This window comes from Crocodylus siamensis, chromosome 14, assembly GCF_052110815.1.
Source record: "Crocodylus siamensis isolate JL-2025a chromosome 14, ASM5211081v1, whole genome shotgun sequence".
In the NCBI taxonomy this organism is placed as follows: domain Eukaryota; kingdom Metazoa; phylum Chordata; order Crocodylia; family Crocodylidae; genus Crocodylus; species Crocodylus siamensis.
The window spans coordinates 21,314,094-21,337,564 of record NC_143408.1 but is presented as its reverse complement, the minus strand read 5'-3'; the positions used below and the strand labels follow the sequence as shown (position 1 = coordinate 21,337,564).

The window sequence follows — 23,471 nt, the reverse complement described above, 5'->3', positions numbered from 1 at the left end:
CATGCGACTTCCTCCCTTCATTCTTTTTTCGTGTTTCTCTCTATTTTTGTTCTCAGTCGTCCTTGTGTCTCCCCCCTTCGCTCCCCCTGCCCTCCCCCAATCTTCTGCCCCGATTATGTCTGGTCATGTCATCCTGCAGCGATATCAGTCAGGACTTGAATGGGCTCCCCAATGAACATTAGGACAAAAGATTCATGCTCCCTACAAGCTCATGGACACCACTGCCACTTCAGGCCTGTCTTTCAGTGAGAGGCCACTGAGGACTTTGGCTTCACTGTTGCTAGCTGGAGCTTTTATCCCACTGGCCTCTTACAAAAAAGGAATCCAGCCCCGTAGAGCCACTCTGCCGTGGTTCACTGATAGCATTGCAAAGACGGCCAATAAAACACAGCCTAGCTATGTGTAATAAACCCATGAGAAGCTCTGCATGTGCTATTGACACACGTGCTAGTGATGTCTTCAGAGCAGCTTTGGGTTCATACAGCTCCAGTTTATGGCCACAACTGCCAGTTGTTGTGAAATCCGTTGTTTCAGTTATCACGAGAGAGCCCACACTTTTTTCAGTTTAATTAGAAGGAAGCACCTAGACTATTTGACACGAACGATTCCCAAACGTAGGAGCCCAGTTGTAGAATTAATCTTTCTGGACCTGGATTGCCCAAATGCTGTGGTGCGGATGCAGTTACCCTTGGTTTTACTCCTAAAGAGAGTGTACTGAAAACAGTTGTACCCAACCCTGTTCTCTTCTCAGTTGCCACACTTAACTGAGGAGGGTTTGACCACTAGTCTGGGAGCTCGGGACTTGTCTACACTGCAGGCCTCTGCTGCTGTAGCTGTGCTGGTAGAGCCCTCTAGTGGAGTTTTGTGCTGGTATGTTTAAATTGTCTCTCCCAATGACATTAACTGAGCTTCCAGAAGTCCATTTTTGTTGGCATAGCTGTGTCTGCTCTAGGTGTTTTCCTAGCATGGCTGCTTTGACCATAGGGTGTGATTCTTTTCTCTCCTCTCCCTCCTTCCCCTGCCTCCGATCCTAGCTGATACAGCTATGTGGACAAAATTGAACCAAACAGACACACAGTTCTTTTTAAAATAAGGCAGATTTGTGCCCAGCGCTGTGTTTCAAAACTCCAGTGAGTCCTTAGAGGCTTCTTATTTTGAATGTCTAAATGGTGTCAGAAGCAATCAGATACTCAAACCAAGCACTCTGTCTTATTTTAATCCCTGGTTTAGTGCAGTCATGTTTCCCTTTTGTGGTTGACACCAGAGGCCACCATAGCCTGGAAGTAGGAGCTCAAGGAGTTCCTTTATCTGGAGACCTAGAGAAATTTGCGCTTTGGATGCTGACGGTCCTAGATTGCATCTCCTCTGAAGTCTGTGGTGTCTGTATGCGTGTGCGTTTATGCTTATGTATCTAAGTTGTAAAACCGGGCTCTGTTCTGCATGTGTATGTTGAGTCATCTTGCCATTTTTACTGGCTTGTTTAAATGAGAACTCAGTAAACCTGCTGCCATGTGATGATTCTCGTAGCCAGCCACACATGTTGAAGAGTCTGGAGCCGTTGCTAGCCCCGGTAGTATTTTCTGTGACTTGCAAGTAGAACTTGGCTAACATAGTGCTGCCTCCTGTCCCTGCCTTGCAATGTGCTTCTCAGTTGTGTTTTTTTTTTCTTTCCCTCTGCTCTCTCTGTTGTTTGCCCAAGGTAGGGAAGCCCAGTAGAAGCAAGCACAACACTCTTCCAAGTGGCAGCCTACAGTTCCGATCCCTCAGTAAGGATGACCACGGGGAGTGGGAGTGTGTCGCTACCAACATAGTCACAAGCATTACTGCCAGCACTCATCTTACAGTCGTAGGTATGGGAAGGCTTGCTCTAGTGGGCCAGAGGGAGGGGGCTTGGCCTTGTGGAGAAGGACCTTCAAGGGAATTGTGAAGGGTGGGTATTGGGGGCATATAGGGGAAGGGCTTGCATGGTCTGGAAGGTGGAAGAATGGAGTCCATTCTGGAGGATAGGAATGGAGAAAAAATAATAAGTTGTGGATGGGGAGGAAGAGGGGAGAGATGCAGGAGAAATAAAGGGTTGATGAGCGAATGAAGGAGAGTGCCCTTTCTTGCTTTCTGCAAAGTATGTTGGCCCATGCCTCTGTGGATGTGGTAGGGTGGATCCCTTTAGATTTCTCTCCCAACCGTTCCTCACCCCGCTTTTGGGTTCTGATTTGATCTGGGACCTGGCATCTCCGGGGTCTCCCAGATTTCCAAGTCTGGTTCCCTGGTGGCATTGTTTGCTGCAGGGGTGAGTTACCTAGATTTTCAGTTTGCAAAGAGATTAACTGCTGGATAATTTGAAGGCAAGTATGTGCTTCCCTGTGAGGAGAGGCTCATATTTTCTGTACAGTGTTGCACCAAACTGCATGTCTGAAAGGCACAAGCCAGAAACACTCCCCATGAAAAGAAGAGCAACATTTTCCTTTAATTTCACACTCCAGTGGTGCTGTCTTTAAATCTCTGTCCTTTTATTTAGGCCATGTCCCCAGGCAGATTGAAAAGCTCCTTTCCTCTCTGGCCAAGTGCATCTCCCCCTGCCAGTGCACAGCCAAGGGACAGTTTATTTTAAATCTTTATTTTCACACCCCCACCCCCTTAATCCTACCAACTCACTGATCTTTTAAAATCTGCACTGCTGGGCTCCTAAGGTCTGGCCTGGTGGGGGAGGCAAGGTGTGCCCTGCACGTTTCCTAGAAGCAGATCGCTAGCCCAGGCAAGCGGAGGTGGTCAGTGCTACTGCCCTGTCTCGATGTGGTAGTTTTTGTCTGTTCGAGTCCTTGGCGAGCAGAGGGAGTCTGGGGAAGGTCTCTTTCCGCTCCAAGCACCGAACTGTGTTCAAGCTCTTAGCAGCCATACGTTCCCCAGTCCAGGAACTGCCTCTTGTCTGGGTGATCTGGTGACTGGGTCCTTCATGTTTTTCTCTGCTGCCTTCACACATGGAGCTTTCTCTCTGTTTTCAGGCACAAGCCCTCATGCCCCAAGCAACGTGCGCGTTGTGGTTTCCATGACCTCTGCCAATGTCTCCTGGGAGCCCGGCTATGATGGCGGATATGAGCAGACATTCTCAGTTTGGTACGGCCCTCTGTGAGTCACCCCAGCATGCTTTGCTCTCTGCTTCTTTTCCTTCCTTCTCAGCCAGAGCTGGGAGCAGGCACACACTGCCATTTCTCAGTCGGGGTGGGCAAAAGGTGAGGGCAGGCCAGCTGGTAGGAGGCTGGGGGCAGGTGCTGACCCTGCGTAAATCGCCTTCGCTCCATTGACTTTAATGGGCTTTCACTGCAAATCTGCTGTCCCAGAGCAGTGGAGAAAGGTGTGAACACAAGGCTGCCATCTATCCTGGTAGAGTATTTTCTTCCTTCTTTCCTTTCCACGGCTGTCATTTGATCCGGGAGGCAGACATACAAGTATAGCTGGCAACCGCCTTGTCCTTGCCTGTGTTTCTGTTGCAGAGGTCTGCAGGCTTGCCATGTGTCCCCTTTCCTTATCTGCTAGGTCAGCCCCTGCTTACAATACATGGTATATACTTTTTTTTTTTTTTACGCTAATGTAACTTACTGGAACCTGCACCTAGACAGAGGTCAGCTGAAACGTGTGGTGTTAACAGTTAGCAGCCACACGACTGACAGAAAACACAGGCTTTAAAATAAACGGTGAAAAAAACCAACCCTGTCAAAGTGGCCCCCTCTTACTCCACAGCTGCTTGCGGGGTACTCAGAGTCCTCAGAATACGATATAGGACTTGTTATATGTAGATCTTGTATCTGCTCATGTTGGTGACGCAGATGGGAGTTGCATTTAATAATCACGCAGAGCCTGCACAGTTGAGACAATACATTGGTTTTTTCTCTCTGGCATGTTGACCGTACGTGATCCAGCTCTCCTTGAAGTCCCAGGTAAATTCCATCGGTCCTTGGCCGTGCGGCGAGGATGAGGCCCTATAGTCTGGCTCACAATGCCCTAATTTTCCAATCGAGATGGACAATTAATAAAGCCCATATCCTGCTACCCTTGGCTCCGAGGACAATGAAAGCTTCAGTCTGAAAGAACTCGTGAGAGAAGATAGATGATTAGTAGAAACAAATGATGCAATGATGGGGACTTCTGGTTTTTCATCTGGAGCGTTCTTTGGTTTAAATTAATGACCGGGCAAAGCAGCAGAAGGCTGATAACCTTAAAAAGCCTTTTAAAACCTGCTCAGAGTGAACCTCACGTTCTGGCATCTTTGAATCCATGCACACCAGCAGTGACGTCAAGGTTTGCACATCCACCACTTTAACACAGTGGGATTTGCACACGCAGGATTAGTGTCAGTATTCAGGCCTGAGTTTTCCAGGGTGCCAGGATTCACATTCCACATAGCATTGCCTGGGATTCACGCTACTAATTTCTGCCTGTGGCAGGACCCCTGCGTTGTAGCTGCTCCCTAAGCCAGCTGGCTGGCTTTCTCCCCCGCGCCCCTGTAAAGAAGTGGAGCGGTGCAGCGCTCTTGCAGCAGACCCTTGGCTTCCTCAGTTGCGACAGGCTGCAGAACTGGCCAGCCTCTCACTCGGCCTCTGAGCTTTTTCTCATCCTGCTTCTTGTCAGAGAATCCATCAACTGAAATGTAAAGGTGAAAACGACCTTCCCGTTCTGAGCCACATCTTCTCCCCCACCCCTGGTTCGCTGGGGGGGTTTCTTTTTTCTTTTCTTTTTTTTGTTACTTTCTTTTTGCTCACTTTCCTTCCCTTAATTTGGCCAGATGGAGTCTGCTGATAGAGTGGAGATTGGATACATGCCTTCCATAATAAATTCTACTCAGCTTTAGATCATGGACAGTATCGGTGTTCAGAAAGTGGGGGCTGGGTAATTGTGCTGGGAGACAAAGGAAAGGCAACAAAAAGAAGGAGAAATTGAGAGGAGAGAGAGAGAAAAATGAGGGTGAAAAAAGAGCCCTGAGCAAGGGAATGGGCTTCGGGCAAAGAATTCACCTGGCTGCATCTCTGATTAAACTGTCCTTGAAAAGGAATGATTAAGCCTTCCCTGGGAGATGTGCCTTGGTGGAGGATGCCAGCTGCTGCTGCGTGCTGCCAACTTCCTGTGCTGGTTTTCATTGCATTCCTGAAAACCCTGGACTCCCCAACTCTCCCCGTGGCTTGCAGAGCCCAAGTGAAATATGATGCAAGGGAAAGACTGGGCAGGGAGAGGTGTGAATGTTGGCTCAGGTCTGGTGCAAGATCACTGCAGTGGTGTTGGACCTTAGGCAGCACACTGGGGAGAAAGGAAGGGACCCTTTGCTTGAGGCCAGTTAGTCCTCCGAGTTTTAGTTGGTCGCAGAAAGAGCCAGCAAGGAGAATCTAGTGGTATAAGGCGCTCGATGGATTGGGGAGCTAAGGTGAAAAAGGGCTTTGCATTGCCGAGCAGCTCTTTCTTATTGGCGTTCACTTATCAACGTCAGCCCTTGCGCCCTCTTCTCTGATCTTATTTGCAGTCTGGAAATCTGTACCCAGCCAAAGGTGATGCATTTTGTTCCCTGCTGTGTTTATACTGTCCTCTTCAAGCAGCACATTCCTCAGGCTGAGCCCTTTGCGGTCTGCCCTTTCTCCTCTTGGCCTTCCACACAGCTACATCCTTCCGACGTTTTCTTCTCTTTGGACTGAGCTCCCACTATTAATGCTGGCAACGTTGCACCTGGGGAGGTAGAATATAGAGCATCAAGAGGCTTTGAGCTTGCGCTTTGTCACCACTGTCTACAATGGCAACGTCTTCAACCAGCCGGAATAAAGATTCGAAGAGCTGCAGAGTTCGTCCCAGTCTGCCAGGTTTAGCTCGCAAACCAGTTTAGCTTACTTCTGGTTTGCTATGGTGCTTTAGGCTAGAAATGAATGGGGTTTAAGCAGCCACTCCCATACCTGAGGCCCTTGAAGTGGGATCATGCCTGGAATATGGATGTAGTAGATGAGGTAGCTGCCAACAGCTCTCACTTACGGCCTTGCATGTTATAATCTGTTGGAGTGAGAGGAGCACTGGCCACCACCCTGAGGCTGCAGTTCTGCCTGAGTAATTCTCTCGCTTCTGCCTTTTGCTGCTTTGAAGAGGAGGAGCGGCATCTCTGATATGAATCTTTTTGTTCCTTTATATTGTCTCTTCCACCTAAGGCTGTCAAAGTTCCTGCTAGTTTATTGGCTCCCTTAGAAGGCACTTGTGGTCGTAGGGCCGTGCGCTAGCGGGACGGTTGGGACCCACACGTAGCCGAGACTTTCCTTTGGTAATTACGAGCAGGGACTGAATTCGGGTCCAGTTTCATGGAGATATTCGGAGGCAGAGTCCTTGGGAAGACAGCTGTGTAACTGGAACATCCTGGTTTGGTTCATGCAGTCTCGTCATGGAAGAGCTTTTCTCATACTTGATGGTGGTAAGTGTTGGATTTATTTCCCAACCTCCCCCAATGTCAGGCAGTTCCAGTTACTTGGCTGCCTTACCGAGATTGACAGCTTCGAGGCCTGGGTCACGCATCCATAATGAGCCAGTGGAAGGGAACGTGAAAGCAGCATGGTTTGGTGCTTATGGGAAACCTGAATCGGACAAATCTCCTTTCACAGCAGCTCCTCCCCTGACTCCAAACACCGGCTTTTGGGACAGAGGATTCTGGGGACTGTAGGTTTTAGGTCAGGGTGTTGACTCCTATCTGCAGTCGTGTCTCTGCAGCTCATTCTGGTCCGGTTTATGCTGCATTGCTCTGTGCACATGCACTGCCGTCTTCCCCACTTGCTCATTTCAACCCCTTGATGCTTCCTTTCCCACCTCTTTTTCTCCCTCCCATTTTGTCTGCCCCATCCTTTACCTCCTGCCTCATGGAGTTGCCTAAAAGCGAAGCTTGTGGCTTTTCCATTTGGCCTCTACACTGTAATGTGTCTCTCTCAAATACATACACACACCCACTTCATCTCACAACCTACGGTAACCCCTCCTAAATACTCTACTGACATTATTGTGAACTGCAGTCTATGGGAGTGATCACTAGAATATATCTTCCAAATAGAGGCGTAGAGGTTATACCTATTGATATTGGCAATAATGGTGCATTGCAGCGATGCTTCTTTGAGGCATTGGAGTCTTTGCATCATGATATTTCTCATGGTTTTGTGTCGCTCTGGCTTGGCAGGAAGTCTCGCAAGTCAGGAGTCTAGAGATTGCATTTGGGAATTGTTGCTCACCTTGTTTATTGTGTGTGCATGAGAGAGAGAGAGAGTGAGACTAACAAAAAAAACCTTGAGGCTTTCCTGTCCCAAAGGCTCACTTCTGTCCCTCTCCTCTTCATGCTGAGTTCTCTGCAAGTGCTCCCAGACAGTGCTATTTTGGATACCACTGTGAACTACCACAGGCTTTTCTTTGTGGATCCCTCTTAGTATGTTGGCCACCCATTAGCTAACAGAAGGAATGAATTGGTGATAGTTAGAATAGGCAAAAATGGTCATTGAGAAATAAGAGGATCCCATCATCTTCCCAGGTACTGACTGAGCTTTGTCGTCTTCTCAGTCTCTAAATTCTCTAGGATCACCCAGTTTCATTGCTGTTTTGGTGGGATTATCAGGTCTCATATTTCTTGGATGTCACACGTAGCTCTTCACTGTTTGGAAACCCATGTCCGAGTCTGAGGGGCTAGATAGAAGTCTGTATACTTTGCAGCCACAGGCTTTCAGTTTGCAGGAAGCGGCAGGAAACCACTGAAGGATAAAAGCACCAAAAGGGAAAGACCTATTCAAAGCATTGTTATGCTGCTCCATTTTTTTTTTTAAACCAATTTGCTTGCCTATGTTCTTAAAGTGCAGCTATAATGAGTGGGGAGAGCACCAGAAACGTGAAGCTCTGCTCTAAACTTACCTAAAGTGCATCAATCTGTTCCTTTATTTGTCTCAAACATGTCTACTTAGTTTCCAAGTAAATATAATATAAATTTGGGGTGGGGGGATTTTTTTGCCCTAAGCTGCCAGACTGGCATCCCTTGGATCACATTTCTTCTTGATTTTCAATCTGGCCTATTTTTCATTAGCAGTAATGAGGATTATCAGCAGCAGTTTCTGTAATGGGTGTGCAAACCTGTTGGGTTTGGTTCTCATTTACACTGAGGCTCCTTTCTGCTGCTCTGCAGTGCAGATAAAATTGATTCTGTTCTCAGAGCCTCTCTCACTATTCGGACACTATAAACAGGGCTTTGTATGTGAGGATCCAGCCTGGGGTCTTACGTTTGACTCTCCCCTCGCCAGCACATATCCAGAGTTGCAGAATGCTCCAGACTCTGAGCGTCCTTACTGTGTAGCTGCAACTCAGATCCTACTTTGGTTCATTGTCTCCAGTGGGACGACAGGTGTTGGAAGGGCTGAGAACAAAATTCAATCCTGTTTTGGCAACAGTGCATTGGTGACACTAAGCCAGAGTCTATTCTGGCTCTTCCACAGCTCTACAATTTTAACAGGCAGTAAAAAGTGTGGTCCATTTGCTTTTGTCATTGCTGGAAGTAAGGATCTGGCTCTGGATACTCTGGGGCAGGTTTGTTGAGTTACAAGGCTCTATATTGGCCAAAACCAGTCGCGTCTACTTGAGACATTTACTGTGGAGCTGCCTAATTGGCTCCACAGTAAAATCTCTTGTGCCTACACGTGTGACCCTGTTAGGTCACAGTAAACTAAGAAGCACTGCCATAGGTCAGTATTTATAAATAGAAGTACTACCCTGTGGTGGCATTATTTACTGCGCAGCAACATGCGTGTAGATGCTGATGGGGCTGGTTGGGGCAGCAAGGTGCTTCAGTGCAGGGGCTGCCTGCCAGCTAACCCCACACTGTAGCACTCTCATGCCCCATCCAGCCCCTCCTCAGCACAGTGAGCTGGGCCAGAGCAGCCCTGGGCTGGCAGACTGACCCCTTTGGCACCCTGCCAGCTGGGGCCGAGCCGACCCACCTCAATGCGCTGTGGTCCTAGATGCACGTGTAAACGCGGCACCCAGGAGCAATAAACTCCAGTGCATTATGCACCAGAGTTTATTGCTCCATGCTAATAGCATGCGTAGATACACCCACTGCAGTATAAGAGCTGCTTGTGTAGAGTATGGTGTAAGGCAGGAGGGAGGGTTGGGAGTGCTGTTAATGTACCCTCTGCATGGGTGTAGGGTGGAGCCAAGGGAAGAGCTCCAGGGCACCCAGCGAACAGCATGAGTCCTGGTTTCTGTCTTTCCCCTAGCCCAGTTTCGGTGCATGCTCTATGGTGGCAGACTCTCAGCTCCATGTCCATACACATTCTGGCGTGAAGCCCAATCCATCTTTTGAACTGTTCCATGATTGCTTAAGAGACTGACTCGCACTATTTTCTCTTTCTCAAAAGCACCTCCGCTTGAGTTGCCTGTTTTCTCTCTTGGCAGGATGAAGAGAGCACAGTTTGGACCCCATGACTGGCTGTCTCTTCCAGTGCCATCAGGTTCTAGTTGGCTGCTGGTGGATACCTTAGAACCAGAGACAGCGTACCAGTTCAGTGTCTTGGCTCAGAACAAACTGGGCACGAGCTCCTTCAGTGAGGTGGTCACTGTGAACACTCTAGGTGCGTTGGTACAGCGTGGGGATGGGCCGAGACTGAGAGTCCCAAGAGTAGGGAGACAACTTGCTGGTTGCAGCGCGCGCCATATCTTGCTCCAGGTGACACCGCAGAATGACCAGCACCGCTAGCTCCCCTGGGGGCAGTTTCAGCAGAAAGACCAGGGAGCTGGTTGGCATTTTTAATATTGTGTCCCTTGTTCCTCCTAGCCTCATGGCATCTTCAGTTGCTCCCCTTCCCTTAGATCCCTTCTGTCTTCTAGACGTTAGACCTTGCTGGTGGCACGTGCGTGGATGCATGTCTTAAACCTGCAGCTGAAGAATAGTAACGAATGCCGTAATGAAGCAAACTAACAATCTCTTTAGTTCACATCCTTGTCTCAGCCTGCAGTCAGTGCCTAATGCTTCTGAAAGACTATGCTTGGATGAACCAATTATACCGGCAGACATGGGGGAGGGGAGAATTGCTGCTCATGAGCATGCGTCTGCTGATCTATTGTAACTGTTTTGTGCGTCTGTGCCTGTCCTGCAGTAACTGGAAGCTATGCTGGGACAGCTCACCCCAGAACGAAATGGCTGCTAACTTATTGCAGTTGAGTTTCCGTTTACTATAGGATGAATGGCATGTGAAACAGATGCAGTAGATCAGCTTGAATAGTGCAAAGTAGCTTCTCCTTCTAAACTGGTGGTGTTTTGTCTGTCCATACCCAGAGTCATAAAACAGCCCTTATTGCACTTCCATGGTGCGGTGCGGTCCTCTCCAGTGCAGGTAGATGATGTGTGTCTAGGAGCTCGAGAGGGTCGCAGACTCTCACGGCTTAACTCTTTCCTGGCACAAGTCCACATTTAATAGATTTCATAGACATTAGGGGCTGGAAGGGACCTCATGAGATCATCGGGTCCGGTCCCCCCTGCCACAGGTGGGAAGTCAGCTGGGATCAGGTGACTGCTTGATCGCAAGATCAAGGCAAGATAGCACTGGCCCTTTGCAGGAGGTGTGAGCGCAGAGGATGGAAGGGCATGGGCGCTCATTAATGTGAAGCTGCTGGCCTGGATGCAGGAGCCAGCTACTTTTTTCCTGGAGGTCATTAAATGCATTTTTTCCCCTTACCCCCTTCCCACTTTGTGTGTCTTCAGCATTCCCTGTAACAACTCCAGAGCCCCTGGTGTTAGTTACCCCACCGAGGTGCCTAACAGCCAATCGGACACAGCAAGGAGTCCTGTTGTCATGGCTTCCTCCAGCCAATCATAGCTTTCCAATTGACCATTACATCATGGAGTTCCGTGTAGGGGAGAGATGGGAAATACTGGATGATGCCATCCTGGGAAGCGACAATGACTTTTTTGCCAAGGACTTGTCTCAGGTAAGCAGAGGCAGGCTGGCTGTGCAATGGACTGCTCCTTCCCGGGGTCCCCCAGTCGCTACGTCAGCTGTAGTACAGCACTGCGGGAGCTTCCTGGGTATATTCTTAGCATCTCTCTTGCTTGTTGCCATAGTTGGGACAGGTTTGGTTTCCAAAGGAATTCCCTTATCGGCCCAAGAGATGGGTGGTCCTTCTAAAACAAGGTTGGGCAGCTCCATTTGCTGGTCTGCCAAAAGCTTCCCGGTGTGTTTTGCTCTTGAAGGAAGTTTCTCATCAGTAGCACATGTTGTTTCGTGTTTGCAGGACACCTGGTATGAGTTCAGAGTTCTGGCTGTCATGCAGGATCTCATCAGCGAGCCCAGTAACATAGCTGGTGTGTCCAGTACAGGTAGGTGATCATTTCTCCTCCAGTGACTGGTAATTTAAAGCAAGTCTACACTGAAGCCAGAGGTGTGATCATGATGCGCATAAGCACAGCTGGGCTAGTCTTCTTTGAGCTAATACAGGCACTAGCAATGGCATGGCTGGGGCTGCATGGTTTTGAGGTGTGTCAATGGGGGATGTATAAAGATGCCTGGAAACTTGGGTATGTGCTTGGATAGCAATTGCCACTGAAACTGGCCGGATTAAGGTTAACTCGGATATGTCTACACATGTTCCAGTATGCCTCCAGACCTGCCTGTACTGCAAAGGCTGTGTTTGCTCTGCTGAGTCCCACCCAGGACCCTGCTGAGCACACCTGCCTGCCTGCTCCAAATCCAGAAATGTTCTGTTGAGGTAGCACCAGGACATCCCTCTATCACTGTTCCTGAGACCTGTCTTTGAGAACTGCCCCTGGGACAATGCCTGAGTGGTCCTTCTGGTGGATTTGGAACATATCCTTGGGGCAGGGGGTTGGACTTGATGATCTTCAAGGTCCCTTCCAACCCTAATGTCTATGAAATATTAGTAGGAGCAGGTAGTGGGGGCGAGGGGGCAGGCAGAATGCTCTGTAGTGTCCCTGGTGTGATATGCTGCCGCCACAATGCAGGCGTTCCTGTAGAGTTGCACGTGGGAAGCATTATTGCTCCCTAAGGAGCAAGGGAGAGCCAGATCCTTCCAGAGGTGTAAAGCTGTCTGTGCACGGACTTCAGTAGAAATTGAGTGCTCTGCTGCTCCCAGGATCAAAAACTAGAAAGTCATCATGGATCTCCAAGCAGCAAAAAACAGCATTAATTGGAACAGGAAAGAAAACAATGCAACTTATTAATACCACACAGACCAGTACGAAAGCAGAGCACATAATATATCAACACAACACAGTGTGGTACCACATAAGAGCCTGACGAAGCCAGGGAGTTGCTGTGAATCTTAGCTCTGCCAAACGCACCAAGAACATTGATCCAAATCGGGAGCTGCACAGCATCGAAATGGAAATGCAAGTTGCATACTGGGAAATGCAGCACTGCAGTGCGGAGCAGAAGCAAAGGTATTGTAGCTCCACGTAGCAGACTGCAACACACTGCAGCACAAAAATAAAAAAGCACTGTTCAGCCCCCTTCGCAACACAGAAGAGCATCTCATGAACAGGATGCAAGAGAAGCCTCACCTCACCCCGGTTTCAAAAATTAGCACGTTGTGATGGAAAGAAACATAATCCATAGAAGGAGAGTGAGGAATAAGAATGATGTGAGCCTAAATTACATCAGCTCAGGGCACAGGAGGCCGAGCTATCTGCTGTAACTTGTCTCTGCTGTGCAGAGAGAGGGCAAATCTAGTCTTGCTCTGCCCCCAAGTGGTGCTCCGCAGAAACTCTTGGCTTGATGCAAGCTGAAGCCTTTTCCTTTCCTCTTGTGGAGCTTGTGTGCTGGAGTTTGGTAGCTTTTGCTTGTGTGGATATCACCTCATAGGTCTGGATGCAACCACCTGCCAGCTTGACCCTGCACACCTGGCTTTGCACCAGCATGTGGCCAGTCTAGCACTCATGGCCATGTTATCTGGCCTGGGGGACTCCCCACGGATCCACATCTGGCAGCAGGGGAGAGGCAATTAATGCTACCACTGCTCTCCAGTTGCCAAATTTCCAGCCATTTGGAGAGCCCCGCAGGCCACATGACGTGGCTCTGTAAGCTGGATTTGGCCCTCAGACTGGGAGTTGAGCATCCTTGCTTTATTGGGATGTGTCTGCTGGTTCGCTAGGCTATTGATTTGAGAGCCTAAAGCCCACCTCCTGTGGACCACCTACCTGCCTCATAATAGCAGGATGGATTTACTGTCAGGCTGGGCTGGACACAGATGTGACCTAGGCGTGAAATGCTCTGTCATATCTGGAGTCCAAGATATTGGTGATGCCTTGGCCCCTCTCTCTCCCTTTGGCACACTGTAGGGATTTTCTCTTTGTTATTGGGACCTTTGCTTGTATGATATGCAATGCAGGCTAGGGTCAGTGTTGTTTTGGACCCTGTTAGAGAAACGCTTGTCACGCACATGGCAGTGATATCAGGGGCCTGTTCTCTGACTAGGGAACAGGCCCCTGATATCCTGCGCTCCTTTCCAATTCCAATCCTGTGCTCCTTTCAGCAGTCTTATGAGCCAGCCAGTTCTGCGGTAGTTGCTTCAGTTAATGCATGTGAGCTATACTGACACATTCTCCCACTTCCTTGCATCCTGCAGTATGTTTTGGTAATTCAGAGGGGTTTCCTTTTCCTTTTTATTTTCTCCAGATGTTTTCCCACAGCCTGACCTAACAGATGATGGTTTGGCTCGCCCGGTGCTGGCTGGCATTGTTGCCACCATCTGCTTTTTGGCTGCTGCCATCCTCTTCAGCACGCTAGCTGCCTGCTTTGTCAACAAACAACGCAAACGGAAGCTCAAGCGTAAGAAAGGTGAGGCTAGTTCCTTGCGTGTGTTGATCTTGTTCTGTTTTGGTTGTGATCTTCATCCCTGTCTGTCTCTTCTTTCACCCCTGAGTGTCTCCAGATGAAGCCTGTCCTACCTCCATCCTTCAGCCGTGACTTTTTCTCCTTCCCCTCTTCATCTATGATCTGAATAGATGGTTTAAAAATAAAGCCTCAGAGACGTGTATGGCAATCTAGAGCTCATGTTCAAAAGGCCCTAGCCTCTTACAGCTCAGGGAGAAAAATGAAGTGCTTATGTGCCAAAGAAAAGATGTATTCAGGCTATACTCTCTCTGTTGCTGTCTAAAAACGTGATCAGAAATGGCAGAGGCAGGGTGAGGTGAAGATGAAACAGAGAGCAACTGCAGACGGGGAGCTTGAGGGAATCTTCTGCATGGCGATAACTGTTAGACCAGGGGGGTTTAGAATGAAATTTTTCATTCTTGGCAAGAAAAGGGAAGACTCTTCATTCAGACACTCCCCTTCCTAAGATCCCCCCAGTGCTTGGTTCTCAAGTCAATCCCTTGAGCGGGCCACCAAGAACAGCTGCGCAGACCACTGGGGCTGCACGGATCATGTAGCCTATGAACTGCCGCGTTAGACTGTAGAAGAATTGCACACAGGAAGTGGTGGAAGTCCCATCGCTCCAGTTGTATAAAACTGGGACTGGAACAAACCACACGAGAAAGATCAGTTGAGAAAACCTGCAACAGATTTACACTGGTTGGGGACTTGGGGCCATGGACTTTGTTCATCTCAGGTGCATGAGATTGTGGCAACAGGATTGATAGGAACTTGTCTGGAGCTCTTTGTTGTCAGCAACCATTAAAGCACTAGAACTACCAAACCTTGGTCTCTTGTTGAGTGTCTTTTTTTGTTGGTGTTCTTGATGTAAGAAGTTTGTTGCCTCTTTCTGCCTAGTTGCGCCTCTTTAGCATTCCCCTTTTTCTCTTCCAGACCCTCCTCTCTCGATTACCCACTGCAGGAAGAGTCTGGAGTCTCCGTAAGTATCTCTGACTCAGAGGTGCCACCTAGGCTGGGATCTGTCAAGTGGTTTTGAGACTTCTCTTTGTAGGGATGCTGCTTGTGGGAAATGGAAATGACTAACATTGCTTTTGATGATTCCTAAACTCTTTGGAACCAAAAACCTGCAAGACACTACATGGTTTTGGAGCAGACGAGAGAGGAGGCAGATTCAGCGAACCTGCGTAAAGACCCGAGGGCACAGTGCAAACCTAGTAGAGGTGGAATGGAATTGTACTAGAAGTATTATAAGTGGTTGCTAAAAAAGAAGGGGCGGCCTAGGGAAAATGGGAACCTTAATGGAAGCTAGGTGTCTAGAAATCTTGCACCTTCTGGTGTGAGCATGTCTGTGTGTGTGTGCATGTTCTTTCAATGGGGAACTTAGAGGGTAGAATGATGCCTTGCCTTATTCCCCTATTCTAGCTTCCTCTTCGCACTTATGGATCACTGCCATTTGCCATGCTTGTCACAACTCCTAGAACCTACTGGAACTACTCAGGACATCCACCCGAAAGAGTTGGTAGGGACAGAGCTTCTTCCTGATGTGATCATAAGTCTCAGGTTACCTCCCGTAGTGGCTTCAGGAGAATCATGGAAGATGTGGGACACCCCAGTGTTTTTAATCTTGTTTGGCTGGCATCCGCTTTAATTTCCTTATCTCGGGTTCACCATTTGGATCTGCTGCACTTCTGCCTTTAACTTGTTATGTCCCAAGCCTTCTCAGTGGGAACAGAGGAACTGTTTTCATAATGCAGTTGCTTCCCTCTGCATACCTGTCAAGCCCCCTCCCTTAAGCTTGGGAGGAAGGATGACTTTTTTCCACTCCGTTTGGTTGACACTCTTTCCACTTCTTAGGTTGAGCTGGAATCAGAAGTGCCCAAATCCTTTAAGAGGAATGTGTTATCATGTTCCTTTCTATCTGGAAGCGGAAGCATTAGGAATCGCGTGAGAGAGAACTTGTTGGAAAACTCTCAGCCTAGATCTGCAAGAGGCTCTGATAGTTCAAACAAGCATAACCGTTTTTGAGTACTTGACATGAAGCCAAGCTCTAGACCTGTCTTCACTGGTCTCTAGTTCTCTGGGGTTCTGGAGCTAATTTGAAGGAAATGTAGTGCCAATATTGCTGGCATTTGGGGGTGTATGTAAGAATAGACCACTTCTCCATTCGGGAATATGGGGCATGGGGGGTGATGTGGTTCTTCTTTGCTCCTTTTCTCTTATTCTCACTTCCTCACAACTTGCGCAACCACGCGGGCATTGCTGAAAGTGAGAAAAGCTTCTTCCATCGTAATGGTTTCTGCACTGTCGTCTTCCAGGACTCTCTTTTGAGAACAGTTAAGGCTTTGATTTTTGGGTCCAGTTGGCCTGTGGCTCAGCTGTGCTGATATGCGAGCCCCAGATTTTTCTTCTCTCTCTGTGACCGTCCCCTTTTTTGTTTTGTTTTTTGGCTTTTTCTCTTCTGTGGTCTAGGTTGTCTTCCGGCAAGGTGAGTCCCGAGAGCATCCGCACTCTCCGGCCCCCCTCCGAGTCCTCTGACGATCAAGGCCCGCCGGGCAAACGAATGCTGAGCCCTAGCAAGGAGAAAGAGTTGTCTCTCTACAAGAAGACCAAGAGGGCCATTAGCAGCAAGAAATACAGCGTCTCCAAGGCTGAGGCCGAAGCTGAGGCTACCACCCCTATTGAGCTCATCAGCCGTGGGCCAGATGGCCGCTTTGTGATGGACCCCTCCGAGATGGAGCCCTCGCTCAAGACCCGCCGGATCGAGGGCTTCCCTTTCGTGGAGGAGACGGACATGTACCCCGAGTTCCGCCAGTCGGACGAAGAAAACGATGACCCCATGATGCCCTCATCTGTAACAGCCCTCAAATCCCAGCTGACCCCTCTGTCCTCCAGCCAGGAGTCCTACCTTCAGCCACCAGCATACAGCCCCAGGTTCCACAGGGGCTTGGAGGGGACAGGGGCCCTCGAGGGCCGCCTGCAGGCCACCGGCCAGACCAGACCACCAGCCCCCCGGGCTTTTCACCACAGCCAGTTTTACGGTTACCTCAGCAGCAGCAGTCCTGGGGAGATGGACCCTCCACCTTTCTACATGCCAGAAGTCAGCCCTCTCAGCTCTGTCATGTCCTCCCCCCCTCTGCACCCTGAGGGGCCCTTTGGACACCCGACGATCCCCGAGGAGAATGGGGAGAATGCTTCCAACAGCACGTTGCCCCTGACTCAGACGCCCACGGGGGGCCGATCCCCTGAGCCGTGGGGGAGGGCCGAGTTCCCGTTCAGCGGCCTGGAGGCTTCTCCCATGATATTCCCTCACCAGCTCCAGCAGTGCAACGTGGCCGAGAGTGTACAGCCGAAGGCCTGTCTTCCTAGGGGGCCGCCCCCTTCCTCCCTCCAGGTCCCGGCGTCCTACCCTGGCATTCTGCCCCTGGAGGCACCAAAGAGTTGGACTGGCAAGTCACCTGGCAGAAGCCAACCCTCTGTGCCCACCACCACCAAATGGCAGGACAAACCTATGCAACCTATGGCAAGTCAAGGGCAGCTAAGACATACCAGTCAAGGTATGGGCATACCCGTGTTGCCTTACCACGAACCGTCCGAGTCAGTCGGCCACAGCGGCACAAGCACATTCAGCCTGGACACCAGGTGGTATGAGCCCCAACCCAGACCTCGGCCTAGCCCTCGGCAAGTCAGGAGGGCTGAGCCCAGTTTACATCAGGTGGTGCTACAACCTTCAAGGCTTTCCCCTCTGACCCAAAGCCCCCTCAGCTCCCGCAACAGCTCCCCGGAGCTGACCGCACGTGCCAGACCGCGGCCGGGCCTCATCCAGCAGGCAGAGATGTCGGAGATCACCCTGCAGCCCCCCGCAGCGGTCAGCTTCTCCCGCAAGTCCACCCCATCAACTGGATCCCCAGCTCAGAGCAGCAGGGGAGGAAGTCCCAGCTATCGACCTGCTGGGGCCTTCACCTCTTTGGCCACTGGTTTCCCCTCCTCCCAGGGCTCCTCCCTGCCCGTGGACAGCATGGATGTTTTTGGAGAAATTCCCTCTCCGAGGAGGGCTGGGGAGGAGATTCTCAGACCAGAGCCTACATCGACAACATTATCCACTTCGGGGTAAGTGTGTGAAACCTTTAGTTTCCCCTCTACCTTCTTCTCCTTCCCCCCACCCCACCTCACCTGCTCCCTCCAACTCCCTCCCCCACCATCATCAACTGATATTATAGGGTTTGTCTGGACACCCTGCAGCATCCCTTTTGGAGATGATTTCCCATTGGCATTGATGGGACACTGCTCTGAAGAGGCTCATGCTACTGTTGCTGCTCAGCTTGGTACTGATGGGCACTGCTAACGCTAGTGGGTGAACTAGGCAGAGAAACGCTTGTGTGTTCACGGTGTATGTTACTCTCCAACAGTTCCTTGCGATTTGGGACCTTCCGTGTCTTGGGATGCGTGCTGTCCATGAAGAGGCATGTAAGGAACTAGATTATGGGTTCAGTCACCTGTGCTGGTTGGGTGAGTGTCCCAGCATCACTGGCAGTTTCCTTCTCTAGTTCCTGGCTCTTGGCTTCCCCGGAAAGTTCAGCCTCGTGTGCCTCTTCGTCTTCTATCTGTTCCTTACTGTGAGTCTGACCGTGCCCCAAGACAGAGGCAGCCGCCAAAGCCACCCTGCCACCCCATCTCCAAAAGGGATGCTGCAGCCCCAAGACTCGGGCAGGGAGAGAAAACGAGGACTTAGCCACACGCTCAGCATGTAAGGAGAGGAAAAAGTCCCGACTGGAAATCAGGAAGCTGCCGGCATTCTCAGGTCCTGCCCCAAAGAGGGAGGCGCTGCGCTAAACTCTAGCGGCTGGTTTTCCAGGTACCAGGGTTGCAGCAGGCAAAGCGTCTTTTTCTCTCTGTCTTTCTCCTCTTTCCCTCCGTCTCTTTCGCAGCACCTTGAATCTTGTAGACGTGCTTTCCTTCCATCCTTTCGTCTTCCTTGATGCTTATTTTTCACGTAGTGGGGTTTAACCCCTTGATCCCTCAGCTGGTGGAACGTAAGGTTTAATGAATCGAAGCCAACTCTGAACTCAGAACAGTTAAATTCAGCGAGGAGAAGAGTTTGGGGCAGGCGAGGACAGGCTGATGGTCAGACTCGGAGCCTGCATTGTTTGAGGCGTAGGATAATGTCACGTCAGGGAAGCCTTTGGGGGTGGCAGACAGACTTTCATCCTGCAATGCTCCCTGCATTTCACTTCAGCTCTCTGGTACCTGGAAGCTTTTAAGTCCTTAGAAACCCAGTGAACCCCTTCAGCACTGTTGTTGGTTGCTGGTTGCAGGCGCCAGGGTGAGTGGGATGAAAGGGTGCTTCTGCTAAGGAGTTGGGACCCACCGTAGCAAACTCTGCCCCAAACCAATCCTGTTGAGGCTTTCAAAACTATATATACACGCATATCTGTACGTCTCCAATCTCACCTAGGCAGGGGACCCTGAAGAGCCCCAGCTATGGGGACGTCACAGGACAATTCTGTGTCAGAGCACTGTTGTCTGTGCTTTTATGCAGTGTTTTCATTCGCTTTGTTTTTTATTTCCTTTTCTTTGTCTTCTGTTTCTTCCCCCTCTCTTCTCCAGACTTGTTTGAACGATTTGTTTGTTTTGGTTCCTTTTCCTCCTTTTCCTTTGGAGTTTTTGACGTGCTGATGTGTTGCGGAGCTCGGCTCCTTGCGGGTGTTGATAACTGCTTTGTTTTTGATTAATCTCAGCTATCTGGGCAGTGTTGTCGAGACAAGCTTCTCCTCAGCTCAATAGGTAAGGGTGATCCATGTCCGAAAGGATGGTGTGGGGGCTGTGGTGGGTGGCGGGGAGCGTGGCATGGGAGGGGACATGGAAGGGGCTTTTCCAATACCATCTCTTCCTTTAAAGGGGAATAAGGATTTGTAAAATACCAGGACAAACCTTTGTGCGCATAGTCTCTGTGGCTTTTGGGTTTCCCCACTTAAAAGCATGTAGATATTCTCATTTCTGCAGAGAGGTCTTTCTGCATCGGGGGCAGGTTTAACATTTGGCAGCTTCTAGTTTTTGTTAAGGTAAGATTGGTGAGGTGGAGAGAGCTCTTCCTTCTCTGTTGTGTAGAGCTGTGCATGGTCTGATGGGCTGGGATTCACACGTGCGGGGGTCCTGCTTTCCGCTCAGCCGCAGAGTCCTAAAATCCCTGTTGGGAAGTTGCTTCCTACGTGCCTCTCTGCCCTCCCTCCTTTTGGCCAGCGGGAGATCTCGCTGGACTCTACGGAGGAGTCTGAGATTGTGACGCACTACATACCTTAGGGAATTAGGCCTTTAAATATTTCAATTTGGGCTCTTCAAACCAATTTGAATAATGGAATAATAATTTTTAAAAATGGTGCTCCATAAGCAAGACTTAGTAATAACTCTCTAATCGGCATCCGCTAGCACGAAGTTATTTTGGACCAGTGATCTCATTCTGTGAATTCAGGACTATATTTCAGAACCGTGGTGCAGTTTTATTTTGGTAGATGGGGAGGCTTTTTTTCTTCCAAAATGGTGTGAAGCTGGAGGAGGGTCTTGTCAGGTGCAGGGGGAAGGGAGAAGGCTCTTTCTCAGGGTTTGGCAGTACAGCGTGTGCTGTGGGATGCCTCATCTTTGTTCTAAAAGAGAGTGATTTGAATGGCAAGAAGAGCTCCGTATCTGCACGGCTTCCCTCTCTGGATTCTTGCAAAGACGGCTTCAAACACACTGACAACTTCAAACGCAACCAAACTTTGGAGCATTTCACTGAGGAAATGCTCTTCAGAGACTGTCTTTCTGGGGACAGAGCCTAGATGCAGGGATGGCGGTGGGTTTTACTGGAGCTGAAATGGAATAGAATAACTGGAAGTTTATTTTCAAACCCCTTGCCAGGAACTGAGAGAGTTTTCTTCCTACTCCTTTCATTCAAACCGCACAAGGGCCCGAAGCTACATGTGACCAACTACAAGCTAGCTACAAAGCCCAGAAGCCAAGGCCAGCCCTAGTAACATGAAGGCCAGTATTAAGCAGATTGTTCTTGAGGCCGATCTGTCTTGTTCCAGTCCCGGTTGTTGCTATTCTTTGTGATGATGCATAGGCCTGTATGGCAGCAGTTTTCCAGAAATTTGAAGCCACAATGGCTGTGCCATTTATCCACAGGTAGGACTGAGGTTCTAGCCCTGAATTGGAGCCCAGCGGGACTGAAGGAGAGCCCTGCTGAATGGAGTTGAACAGCTGGGACTGGTGTCCAAAGTAATAAAATCCCAGGCCCGTGCGGATGACTGTGCTGCAGTCAGAGAGGAAGAGGGGGATGGCTGGGAGGTTTGTGTGCTGGTAGGAGCTGCAAGGCCAAGACAGAGGTTGGACATTCAAGCAGAGGAGAGACTGAAGGGTCCGAATGGTGGGGGCTCTTTAGAGTTCAGACGGTGCCTAAGACATGGGGACAGAGTGAAAGTCATTAGGTGGGTGGCGGGCGCAAAGGATGCGGCCAGTAGTGGGAGGATGCCATTTTTCCTGCTGTGTCCATCGGAAGCATTGCCTTCATAGGGCGCGAAGAGAGCGCTTCCATCCTTTTGGCAGAATCGGGTGTCGGATGCTTACCTTTCTGGATGCTGCTCTTGGCCCTGGCAGCCAAAGGCCACTCGAGTCCAGACACCAGGTTCAGCTTGGAGCGATATTCCGAAATCTCAGCAGGGCTGTTTTTTGGAGTTTGAACAAGGCGGCAGCACTTCTCTAGCCAAGGGGCTTAGAAACCAAACCGGTGGTCTTGGCATGACGTAAGACATCACAAATTCATATCTGGGTTTATGGCTTTAGCCAGTGTCTTAGGGCTCAGAAATCTTTTGGCAGCTCTGCTCAGAGGAGTTTGAAGGGAGCTGCAATGCAGATTCCCTCATTCTCTGCCACTGGCAAATGCTAGCCAGTTACTCTTCCCCATCATGCACGGACACACAGGCTGAGCTGAAAGGAACCCAGGAGCAGGAGAAGAAAGGAGGAAAACATCTTTGTCAAACTCACAGTGATGAAGGATTAGGACCTCGGGTTCATTGGCAGGTGCTCCCCCAGCAAAGAGGAGATGACAGTTATCCCAAAAAGGGATAGTAAATCCTTCGCTCTAATAAGAAAAAAATCCAATAAAGAGTATAGTCGAGTAATTCCTTTATGATTTGAGGTTGTAAAATTGTCAGTGGATGAGAGGCACTGGAGTTTTACATCAGACCAGTCAGGTTTTATACCACAGTAGTGAAAGCAGAGGGATGAAGACAGAGGAGCGGCTTACACGCTCTGTGATGGTTCCAGATCAGCACTAGGGGCACCGCTAGCGGCGTGACTAGGGATGCATGCAGATGAGGCTGGAAGAAAGGGGCAGCTGGGGGCAGGGAGCTAGAAATGCAAATGGCTCTGAATGACTCTTTCCACAAAGTGTTAATTCATATTCCCTCAGGAAGCCTGAAGTGGGTAGACTTTGTGATCTCTCTCGCTGTGTGAAGGGCGGGCAGGTCTTATTTAAGAGCCTGGATAATTTATGCTATTATCAAATTAGCACGAGTAACTTTCCTTTTTTCTTTTAATTGAACCCAATGTGGCGTGAATGTATCTCCTAATTGGGAAGAGTTTATTCTGTCATCTCACTGCAGTGGGAAACCCAAAAACCACAGCGGAGGTGAGCGAGCACCTGTGCTCCTCTGCACCGCGGTTTGTCCGGTGCTCCTCCCCTTCATTTGGACAGCATGGCCGATGCCTGGTGCTTAAGGCCTCAGGCACCTTCCGGGTACGAGCGGCACAGCCACGTCCATCCTGCAGACGAGGAGACTGCCCCGTGCCTGTGTGGGGAAGGAGGGCTCCTCGCTTTCAGTTTGAAAGAAAACAGGTTCCCCTTTAAAGACTGTTTGTGCTGATCCTGTGCATGCGTTTCACGCCCACTCTCGCTTGGAGAAGTTGTGAGTCCCTTGTCTGAGTGCTGCTTTCTCTCTCTCTTTTTTTCCCTTTTGTCTCTCTCTCATTTAGTTTTTCTCACTCCTGATTTTTATCTTTTTTTTTCTTTTTTCTTTTCTTTTTTTTTTTTTTTTTTTTTTAAATCCTCTAAATCCCCCTCGACCTCCTCCTCTCCCACCCTCTTTTCCTCTCCCTTGGTCCTCTCCTGTCAGCATGGTGAAGTCTGTGGTGTAGATGACCTGTGTTGTCTGAAGACCTGTAGAAGGGATGCCATTCTCCAGTGTGCTCCCCGCTATTCTCAGCTCCTTATCTCATTGCGGCAGCGGTGCCTGAGCAGCAGCTCTGTGCTGTGGGGAAAGGGCATATGACTGCTATGTTTCTCTAGCATCTTTCCTTCAGAAGGACCCCAGCCTGATTCCAAGTTGCAAATTTACAGTCTCCTCTAGGGTGGAGGTAACAGCCAGTTGCACCCAAGAGAGGAGGGGAAGGGGAGAGTCCTACTCTTGTGACAAGCGTCTCACGGGAACTTGAGCGTCCATGCAGCATGCAAGAGACCTCGGCTTACAAGAAAGATAAAACCATGTAGATCGTTCGCTTCATAATTTCAGAAGGATGAGGGGTTGAGCAAACCTGGCTAGGACTGGACCTGCAGGCTCTAGGATGCACCTAATG

The 23,471-nt window shown here is 49.7% G+C and overlaps 1 protein-coding gene across 1 annotated transcript in view; it reads left to right on the top strand.

Annotated features, from left to right (window-relative positions):
• Positions 1 to 23,471, top strand: part of IGSF9B (immunoglobulin superfamily member 9B) — an 88,622-nt gene that overhangs the window by 58,436 nt on the left and 6,715 nt on the right. The window contains exons 11-18 of the mRNA XM_090027645.1: positions 1,700 to 1,850; positions 3,000 to 3,123; positions 9,433 to 9,608; positions 10,739 to 10,965; positions 11,269 to 11,353; positions 13,668 to 13,829; positions 14,799 to 14,844; positions 16,335 to 17,972. Of these exons, the coding sequence (XP_089883771.1) occupies positions 1,700 to 1,850; positions 3,000 to 3,123; positions 9,433 to 9,608; positions 10,739 to 10,965; positions 11,269 to 11,353; positions 13,668 to 13,829; positions 14,799 to 14,844; positions 16,335 to 17,972 (2,609 nt within the window). The remainder of the gene's footprint in view (positions 1 to 1,699; positions 1,851 to 2,999; positions 3,124 to 9,432; positions 9,609 to 10,738; positions 10,966 to 11,268; positions 11,354 to 13,667; positions 13,830 to 14,798; positions 14,845 to 16,334; positions 17,973 to 23,471) is intronic.